The sequence below is a fragment of the Psittacula echo genome, assembly GCF_963264785.1.
Source record: "Psittacula echo genome assembly, chromosome: 7".
Taxonomy (NCBI): Eukaryota; Metazoa; Chordata; class Aves; order Psittaciformes; family Psittacidae; genus Psittacula; species Psittacula echo.
Genome location: NC_137740.1, coordinates 13,966,768 through 13,977,993, shown reverse-complemented (window position 1 = coordinate 13,977,993; position 11,226 = coordinate 13,966,768). Strand labels below are relative to the sequence as shown.

The following is an 11,226-nucleotide window of genomic DNA, read 5'->3' as shown; positions in this document are numbered from 1 at the left end:
CTGTAAGAGTTAATAAGCAATAACTGTATAAGCAAAAGTTTTAAGAGGCTTCCTACTGAAATGGACAACAGCTTTGAAATACTGAGATTTACCATATAAATATTTGGAAAGTGTGTTTTCTAACATTGAGGAGATTTAAAATATTTCCTTTTTTACCAGGCAATAGAGAAATGTATTCTATAAAACAAGGTAGGTGTGCGCATCTGTGCCTAACTGTAACTACATTCACCTCAGTGCAATTGCTCCATTTTCACTGGTGCACTAAAGCCACTCAAGATGTGGAGAGTGGAAATTTCGTGAGATGAAATCCAGCGTGTCTAAAGGAATCTGCTATAAAACTGCAGAGAGAACCAGCACTGCCTTACCCCATCTTCTCTCAGAATAAAAACAAACCACTGGGGAGACAAAAAATGGATTCAGCACATGGAGTCAAAACAGGTAGGCACAGAGAGGATGATTAGGAAGCAGCCTGGAGTCAAAAGTAGCATAGCTAATCAGAGAGTACCTACAGCATCTCAGAAAATACATACTATTTTTAAACTGCTCATCTTGTGGGGAAAAAACGAAGTTTGAACCCAGTTAGATTTCAGTCTTTCCAGGTATCATGTGGTGGATTTAACTGAATACTCAACAATGCCTAACCTTTACCCAATTCTGATCAAAGACAACTAGATTCAAGGTTATTACTTTTCTAGTCATTTCCACCAATAAAAAAAACCCTCAAAAAAACCACACAAGAAACCACAGAATAAACTTAGCATCACACTTTAAGAGTTGACTGTCCAGTTCTGTTTAAGAACCAGAAAACTTAAACTGAAGATTTTCCCTGAACTTTGGAGAACCATGTGTACTTTTTCCCCATTATTGGAATGCATTCAGACAGCACATTGGCATAAATTGGATGAGAATGCAGTGATACTAAATGAGATAGATCAAATAACAATACCAAACAGTTCATATCCATTCAGGTATTTAGGGTTTTTTGCTGGTTTGCAGTTTTAAATGGGCAAATGCTTTTAAAACATGCCTTTCTCCACTTACTAAGAGGCATTACAAAGGAATTGGTTACATCTACAAGTATTTATGTCTTGTCTCTACTAATCTTGATCTCTACCTACCCATTCCTTATTTTCTGAAAAGATAATTGAATAAACTAATTCCTTAAATGTCTTTTCCAGCCTGGCTGATTCTATAATTCTGTCTTCTGAAAAGGTAACTGAATCAATGTTTAAAAACCAGTAAATACCGTTTACAGTCATTAATGATCTTAACAATTTAGTTAATATACATGAAAACAAGGAAATTTCCATACAGTAACATAGAGAGGTTGTGCATATTTTTTTATTTAAAAAACTCACGGACATTGACATAACCCTAATATACGTATCTGTTGCAAAACTTTCTTCAATGAAAATGTTAATGTTTCTGTGTTTCACGTGGAAGAAGACAGCTGAAGTACAAGAATGATGCTGATCCCAGTGACAGCTTGGAGCAAACAGCATCAGCTTTCAACTATGGAAAGAAAAAAATTATGAGACCAACAGAGCTGACCAAATAAGAGGAAAATAACATTGCACATATGCCTGTAATGGACACAAGACAATTTCTCCACCAGTCCTGCTTTCAGGCTTCCTTGATTGTATACCCACTAGGGAAATATCTGCCAACATTAATTAACACACATGAAAACTAGATCATTAATCCAAGTAAGCCTCCAGCAATTCAGGAGTTAGTACCCAAAAATTACTTAAACTTCACTTTTTGTAAGTGACACTGTTGGAGAGTTATCCATTTAAATAAAAAAATGTAAATAATCCACTATTAGCCTTGGGAAATCCACTGTTTTGGGGGAAAGGAAAAAAAAAAAAAAAGCATGTACTAAAAAAAAACCAAACAAACACCCCCCCCCAAAAAAAAACCCAAACAAACAAAAAACACCCCAACAAAAATTGACTTCTGTTTTGGAATTGTGACTTTATAGGGACAGAAAAGGATGTCAGGTATTTTTATCCTGCTTCTTATTACTTATAAAATCAGTTTCTTGGTATATGAGTCTCCTGGGTTCAGCTGTAGCAGTTATTCTTCTCCTTCTTAGTAGCTGATGCAGTGCTGTGTTTTTGACTTTCAGCTTGGGAACAGCACTGATAACACTGATGTTTTTAGTTGTTGATAAGTAATGCTTACGTTTCAAAGACTTTTTCAGTCTCTCATGCTCTGCCAGTGAGAAGGGGCAAGAGAAGCTGGGAGGAAGCGGAGACAGGACACCTGACCTGAACTAGCCAAAGGGATATTCCATACCACAGTACCTCATGCCCAGTATAGAAACTGGGGATAGTTACCTGTAAGGCCCTGTATCGCTGCCTGGGTCAGGCTGGGTATCAGTCAGCAGGTGGAGAGCAATTGTATTGTGCATTACTTGTGTTTGTTTTCATTTTCCCCTTTTAGTTTTATATTCTCTCCCCTTGTTATTTCTCTTATTACTACGGGTGGGAGCAGTAGTGGTTTTGTGTTATACCTTAGTTACTGTTCTTATCTCAACCCATGGGATTTACATTCTTTCAGTTCTCCTCCTCATTCCTCCAGGAGCAGGGGGAGGAAGAAGAAGGGAAAGTGAGCGAGCAGCTGCATGGCTCTGAGTTACCAGCTGAGCTTAAACCACGACAACGAGGAAAACAAAAATACGTGTCATTCCTCGATCATTCTCAGAAGTGGGTTTAGATCTTTATTACACTTGGCCACAGCTTTTCTAGCAAGGGCTGCTTCTCATGGAACCCAGTTAATCAACCTTTCTTTGGATATAAATACAAGCAGTTGAGACTTTTTTTGACCATGCCATAAAGTACTTATTTAGGGAAATGCTACATAGTATTACAGGAGTTGGCTGGGTAAGGGATGTGGAATTTTTTTTAATTACATAGGGGCGCAGGAGTGTGAAGATGATAATTTGTCCTTGATAAAGCAATCAGGCATGACTAACAAGATTGTTGTTATATAGCTCCTCCCTTGGGTCAGCCAGTAATTCCAGAGAAACAAACCAAGTACACCTTCGGTACCCAAGGGGAACAACAGTACACCTCTACTTTCACGCTTTAAATAACAGAACAATTAACTGGAGGAGGCTGAAGGAAACAAATCATGCCACCTAATAAGAGTCCATGGCTGAGCAATTTGACAAGTGAAAAGCTGAGATTTTGGACTTCATGAGGCAACTAGTACTGTAATTTGTGCAGTTTCATGCCAGTGACTTAAATGAATACCCTGGCTCTATAGGATTTGCTCTGTAGGAACTGTCTCTAACTATTTACAATAATATGTCCTTGTCCTGTAATTTTTAAGTCCAGCATATGAATTCAAGCACAGAATTTTACCTTGAAAATAGCAAATTTCACTAGTGGGGTAAAACCTTCAGGGTAATCCCCAAAGCACGTTACCAGTGAGTCAGATTAGCGTGTAAGATGCACGTGTCCTGGGTTCAGCAGCAGCAGTCATTTTTCTCCTTCTTAGTAGCTGCTGCAGCGCTGTGTTTTTGACTTTCAGCCTGAGAACAGCGCTGATAACACCGATGTTTTTAGTTGTTGCTCAGTAATGTTAACTCTGACCAAGGACTTTCTGAGTCTCATGCTCTGCCAGGGAGGAGGGGAAGCCAGGAGGAAGCAGAGACAGGACACCTGACCCAAACTAACCAAAGAGGTATTCCATACCACAGCATATCATGTCCACTATATAAACTGGGCGCAGTTACCCAGAATGGTTAGATCACTGCTCAGGTTGGGCTGGGTGTTGGTCGGCGGGTGGTGAGCGGTTGTATTCTCTTCCCTGGTTATTTCCCTTATCATTATTATTATTGGTGGCAGCAGTAGTGGTTTGTGTTATACCTTAGTTACTGGACTGCTCTTATCTCAACCCGCGGGAGCTACATTCTTTCGATTCTCCTCCCCATTCCTCCGGGAGCGAGGGGAGGAAGGGGGGGAGTGAGCAAACGGCTGCATGGTACTGAATTACCAGCTGGGCTTAAACCATGACAACATGGTAGAAAGGAATGGAGTGCATTTAGTTTGTCAGTTGGCTAGTCATCTCCAGACCTTCTCAGAAGCTACCACAATCGCTACAACTCTAAGTGGATCCCTATGGGACTGATACTATTGAAGTCAGAGGAAGTGACTCTGGATTTGGCAGGAGTGCTTTTCAAATGCATGACTGACCAGATCTTTTAAAAACATACTTCTCCAGAATAATCTGAACCTAGTGTCTTTCCCTTCCTCCGTGCATTCCACTCTTTCTGCCATCCAATTCTACAGATACCATTCAGTCATGCACATCATTCTCTCAAATCCTTATCTATGAAGTACTTGCTACTGGAGATTCCTGTCAGCCAGACACACAGGTAGTCATCAAGATACAAGTGACTAAGGCAGTGAAATAACACAGTCTGTCAGGACAGGATGGGAGACATTATGATTAACCAGCCTAGCACTTTTTAAAATCATTGTGAACAAAGCAAAGCCCTTACAAAGGCTGCAGACTTCACTCAGTCCTTTAGCTTAGTAGTACCCCAGATAAAATGTGATTCTGAGAGCTGTGTGAGACTGTTAATCACATTAGAGAGATGAAGTCATTGAGGAGGGGCGAAAGTATCTTAAGGGCTTGAAGATTTGGGGGTTTTCTTTTGAAAGATTCAAGTGCTACAGGCTAAGAATAAGAAAAGATGTAAATATGTCTCAGATCATACAGCCTTAACTAAAGGCCAAGGAAAATAAGGTTTAGACACCATTGTTGGTTTCTTCTCTCAACAAAAACTAAATGCCAGCCAGCTGCACCCAGTATGTCTCAAGGAAAAAGAAATATTAACACAAAGCATGACTCATTAATAGGGGAAGTTTAGCTGATGCAAGCATAGGGCTAGTGGCACTTACCAAGAAGTAGAACTGATTCTTGGCCAAATATAACTCCCCATCCAGATTGCTGATTTATTCTGGAACAGGCCCTCCAAAAAAACCTAATCCTCAACTAATAGCAGAATATCCAGTCAATAAAACCAGTCTCCTCCATCTCTAAGCAAAACTATGCCATGTCAAGAATTTCACAGCACACTGATACCTGTGCACAGCTCAAACAAGGCCTTTAAAACTAAACAAGCCAATAGACCTTTTCTTTGAAGAAAGGGTGCTTTAGCTCTTTAGTATTCAAGGTATAACTGGAATTAGAACACCGATAATCTCATTTGACTGATCATCATAATACATATTGCTAATCTTCAGCACTGTTAGTGAGGTTTGGACTGAAGGTCACATTGAAAAAAGGGGACATACCAGAAGAGGACATACAAATGAAAACTTCCACCCTATGAAAAGCAAATAGAAATGACTACACACAAAATTACGGGATGAAGGTGGTTAGAACAGATTCTAACACCAGTTAGAATCTGCCAATTCCATAACAAGTAAACAGGTTGGGACTCACACAAACCTAAAACCACATCTGTTTCACACTCTACAAATGGGCTTCAACATGTTTTCAGCATCAACAATACAAAAGAGGCTCAGTGTAAGAGTGGAATACCTCATGACATCAGAAAGCCTGCTCTGGAGCAATCACATACCGCTATATGGCAGAAAAGAAAAACAGCTGTAATGTAGCTTGCTCTACTCTTCCAACAGCTTGAGGTTATCCTAAAGTTTTATGCTGAGAAATTAAAAAAGGTTCTTTAGAAGTAAAGGTTTTCATAGACTTGTTGAATTAAGTCTTCCAAAGTAACTTTTACTTTCTATGGCACCTAAGAAGCTTTCAGGAGATCAAAATATCCTTCTCGTCCCAACTTTATGAATGTCCATTTTATTTCCATGTATTTCAGTAGTCAGGGATACAGTAGGTGACTGAGTATTTGACTCCTTCTCCCAAGTAGCCTTTATTAAATAATCAAGTAGGTTTAAAACATAGCTTTTAAGCACATTTTTTGATTAGAAAAATACTGATTTTTGTGAATCCTGGATTAGGTAGATATTAATTCTCCCATGCTATTTTCTGAAACATATACTTTTGTTACTTCTCCAAAAGAAAAGAAATACAACCATTTCATACCAGTCTTATAGTTCTGTATTTTGTGCATGAAAACAGTTGAAAAAGTTTAGTTTGCTATACATATATATATACAACTCTAAATACACAAGATACTGCAATTCCTCAATATAATACTACTCCTCTTACCTGAAGACGGTTACAAAAAATAGTCCTAGTTGCTGTAACTTTTTTTTACAAGTTGGACTATGGTTACAAGACCCTGGATTACAAAATGCTCAATTCCATTAGCTTTTAAACTGACAAACAGGTAATTTAGGATGATATGCTTTTAAAGTTGTGTAGCTTATAGCATCTGCCATCATAACAAAAGATAAGAGAGTTAAAAAACAACTTTACATCTTTTACTTAAAAACCACATAAGAAATGCAATACGGAACATACTGAAATGGGAATTTTTTGAACAATATATAGTGTTAACAATAAGCGTAAGCACTAAGCAGCAATTTTTTTTCCTTTGTGATACTGCTCCAGCAATTCAGTTCCTTATAGATGTAAGACTACAGCTAGCTGACACTGTATGAAGAGATCTGCAGTTGAAATATTGATTCAAACAGTATCTCCCAGAAGTTCTATTCCTTTGAGTAACAGAAATGGGATTATTCTTGTGCTCATTAAAGTTATTGTAAAAATTAAATCCCAACTTCCATATGATTTACTTTCCTGCAGAAAATCACATATATGAATATAGTGCTGCTATTTCTTAAGCTACCTAACAGAGCAGGTAACTACCATATTTCCACAGGGAAAAGGCTGACAGCAAATCCTACATATTTTCCTATGAAGGAAAAAAAAGAAAAAAGAAAAAAAGCCCACCACCAAAAAAAACCCAAAGCCTTGAACATGTTGTTAAAATACTGTATTATGATTTTAAACTCAGGTAATAAAGCACGCCCGCAAAGCATTTCTTTCAACCAAAATCAGACCGCAATCAAGGGAACCAGCCCTATTACTGTATTACAAAACTAGGCTATTATGGCGGGCTCTCCATTTCCCTATGCATCTTTTAACTCTAAAGACAAATAACTCCTATTTGTATTCAAAAAAGACTCAATTCAAACATATTAAAGTTCATGGGCAACCCCCACCCCACTTTGTGTCATAAGCAAGCTTTCCTTTAGCTAGGACCTGGGCTTTTCCTTCTTCATGGTAGTAAAGTTCAGCCTTTGAAAACAATATATACTTGCGGTCAGCATGATCTTTAAATACCTGCATTAGCCAAATGCTTTCACAATGTTCTTTGTGCATCTTTCCATCCATCTTTGGGCTAAGCCTGGTTTGCAGAATGTGGCCTATAGCACTGTCTATTGCAAAGTACTAAGTCCAAGTCCATAGAATCATTTAGGTTAGAAGGAACCTCTTGGGATCATGTAGTCTGAGATCCCTGCTCAAGCATGGTCAGCTACAGCAGGCTGCCCAGGATCCAGACAGGTTTTGAGTATCTCCAGGGATGGTGACTCCTCTACCTTTCTGGTAAACTTGTTCTAGTATTTGACCACCCTCACATAAAAAGCTGTTTCTTTGTGTTCAGATGGAATCGGTGTTTTAACTCATGTCCACTGTCTCTTAGTCCTGTTACTGAAAGCTTCTGAGAAGAGCCTAGCTCCTCCATCTTCACTGCCTCCCACTACATATTTATATGCAGTGGTCAGATCTCTCCCAAGTCTTTTCTTTCTCGAGCTGAATTGCTCCAGCTTTCCTAGCCTCTCATACACAGCCTTGTGCTAGATTTGCTTCAGTAAGTTTCTATCTTTTTTGTATTGGGGAGCCCAGAACTGGACACAGCACTCCAGACGCATCCTCATCAGTGCCGAGAGTAGAGGAAGGATCATCTCCCTCAGCCTGCTATGAAAGCTCTGTCCTTTATTGCCATAAGGGTGCATTGCTGGCTCAGTCAGTTGGTTGCCCACAAGGACCACAAGGTCTTTCTCAGCAAAGCTGCTTCCAAACCAGTCAGCTCCCAGGTTGTACTAGCACTTTGGGATGCTCCCTGAGGAGCAAGACTTTGCATTCCCCCATGTTGAACTTTGTGAGAATCCTCTGTCCAGCTCTCCAGCCCGATGAGGTCGCTTTGAAAGGCAGTACATCATCTGGTGTTACCAGCCACTCCTTCCAATTTTATATGGTTTGCGTAAACTTCCTGAGGGATGCGCTCCATCCCATAATCCAGGTCATTAATGAAGGTGTTGAACAGTACTGACCCCAGTATTAAGTCACAGGGTACACCATTACTGACTTTCCTCCAAATGGACTTTGTGCCACTAATTACAACCCCCTGTGCCCACTAATTTGGCCAGTCCTTAATCTACCTCACTTCGTACTTGCACTATTAAACCTGTACTTTATCACACTCTCTACTAAAGTCAAAGGTAGACAACATGGACTGTTCTCCTATCCTCCACAAAGCTAGTTGTCTCTGTCAAAGGCAATAAGGTTGGTCAAACATGATTTCCCCTTTGTAAATCTATGCTGACTACTCCTGATCACCTTCTTGTCCTTCATGTCTTTGGAAATGCTTTCCATTTCTGCATCACCTTCCCAATGATTAAGATAACGCTGATTAGCCTGTAGCTCCCCAAATCTTCCTTCTTGTTTTGCTTGAAGATAGGAGTGATATTTTCTTTCTTTTCCAGTCCACTGGAAGATATCCCAATCTCCATGACCATTCACAGATAATTAAGAGTGGCCTTGCAATGGCATTGGCCAGCTTCCTCAACAGTTAGTGATGAAACCTGTCAGGCTCATAGACTTCCACTTTAAATGCATCCTGTTCTGGTCCTACCACACCGATGTTCCAGGCTTCCCCTCTAGTCTCAGGGGCCTGGCATCCACAAAGGCTTGTTTTACTGGTAGAGACTAATGCAAAGAAGGCACCAAGTACCACATCTTCCCTACCCCATTTGACAGCAGGCCCACCATTTGCTGTTTATGTACTTGTAGAATCTCTTTTTGATGTTCTGCCCGAAGGCTGAGGAACTATCTATAGCTAACGGCTACTCCTGCTCCTTAAGCCACATGCCCTTTGCTGGACTTGTAATATCTCACACATTCTGGGGCAGTAAGGAAAATGATTTAATTCCACTGGGGGTGGTTCAGGAGTCCAAGCTGATTTTCCCAGCCTATGCTTTGTGCAGTGGAAGGCAACATACAAAACCAGTATTTTTCATGTTTTGCTCTTTAAAATATTTATTTCTACTACTATGTCCAATTTCTGTATAAATGGGTAATGTTCTAGATAACGTAGGGATATAAGAAATACTTGGAGGCTCAAGTATTGTATCAGAAATATGAGCTGACTTTGTAAAAACCGACTACATTTTACATTAGGCAAAATAATGAATAAACTTTTCTGATTAGGAAGATGTAAAATAAATGAATGGTTTTCCCTGTAAATTTCACTGCAGAAATCACCTGTATGACTTGCACTTAACCCTTTTCTTCTCATGCAGCGTTACAGTACTTTCCCCCCACCCATCCCACAAAACGAAAAAAAAAAAAAAAAGTATTCCACTAGTTGTTACAGATTGCACTTTTAAAGCACAGACTTGCCAGTCCTCAGCATTTCCAGTGTCCTATTTAAACTGTTGACATACACAGTTTTACGAAACTGGAAGATTTCGCCTAAGTACTTCTTTTGATGCTGGAGAAATGTTATCTGGGAAGATGACTTCAAACTCTATAATTAAGTCTCCACGTTGGTCAGGATTTTTGGGAAATGGCAAACCATATCCTATAATTCTTCTTCTCATGCCAGGCTTTACAACTTCATTTACTGTCATAGGTATGGTTCTTCCTTCTATCGTTGGCACATTGATAGAGCTGCCACACAAAGCCTAAAGAAAAATTGGATCATGACAAAAAAAAAAAATTGGTCAGAACTTTATTTGTACCTACAACTGAATTTAACTTATTTAGCAAAGACTAACATTGTAAACAGTATTTCCACTGTACACTACTGAGAAGTCAAGATTCAAATACAGTGTCCTCTCAAAACCAGAAAGCTTCAATTTGCTACTGAATATCACAGAATTTACTAATCTTATGCAATGGCCACTGATTGGTAATGAGCTTATATACCCTTCAAAGACATTATCAAGTAAGAAAGTAGTTGAGATAGAGTGAACTCTTCACTCATACTTCTCTACAGATGTCCGGCTTCTCAGTTTCCATTGAAAAGAGTCCCGTTCCATTTCTTGTGTGTTTGCATTGTACAGGGGTTTACTGTAACACACTATCAACCTATACTATATAACATAGCAAAACAAGTGTCTGTAAGCAGAGGCATTGAATTTCACAGCTATCTTAAGACAGCATTTGCAATGCTCAAAGAAAAGCAAACAACTGTTTTAGTGCATCAAAATTAAAACATTACAGACCTCCTCCTTTTTCCAATAGCTTGCTTTCATTTCTAGGATCCGGTAACATTCCAATTCCTCCAACATCACCTGATTCAGCACACTTAGTCTGTACTGATAATGTCCAATTTACATAATACAGTAAGTCTAAATAGGCTCTTATCTATGAAGGTACTATATTATTCACATCAACATTAAATACTGTCTTTTCTCCCTCATCTTATTTAGGTGCCTCAACTCACTTCAAATGTGATTTTTAGTTAAGAATCCTTTAAGGGAGCTCATCATGTACACGAAGAGTTTATAATGCAAACAGGAGCTTATTTCTTCACCTAATGCTAATTAAAAAATAAAAACACATTACACACACTCAGCTACAATATCTTTTAAATAGTGAACCTATTGGGGCTTGTTAAGAACTCTGCTCAGTTGTATTTCTGATTTTTCCTTTTAAAAGCCAATGTGTTTTGACTTGGAACAGAATATAGAAAAAGCTATACCATTTTTGTTGTTATATATAGCTCCTATAACACCTGTTCACAATAATTTATCCTCATGAAATCAATCTCCATGTACTTTGAAATCACACTGAAATAACTTATGACATAAAAAGGCAGACTTAGAATTTGTTGGCAGTGAAAGTATTTAAGACATTTCTACTTTGTCGTACAGAAGTAGCAAACATATCACAGCGGTAAAGAGCATAGAATCATAGAATAGTTAGGGTTGGAAAGGACCTTAAGATCATCTAGTTCCAACCCCCCTGCCATGGGCAGGGACACCCCACACTAAACCA

General features: G+C 38.9%; 1 protein-coding gene across 4 annotated transcripts in view; it reads right to left on the bottom strand.

Moving 5' to 3' along the window:
• Nucleotides 1-5,886: 5,886 nt before the first annotated feature.
• The window catches only part of DNAJB4 (DnaJ heat shock protein family (Hsp40) member B4), a 36,308-nt gene continuing 30,968 nt past the window's right edge, over nt 5,887-11,226 (bottom strand). For all 4 annotated transcript variants that reach the window (XM_080623336.1, XM_080623335.1, XM_080623337.1 and 1 more), the window contains one exon: nt 5,887-9,908. In XM_080623336.1, the coding sequence (XP_080479462.1) occupies nt 9,675-9,908 (234 nt within the window). In that variant the 3' untranslated portion in view covers nt 5,887-9,674. The remainder of the gene's footprint in view (nt 9,909-11,226) is intronic.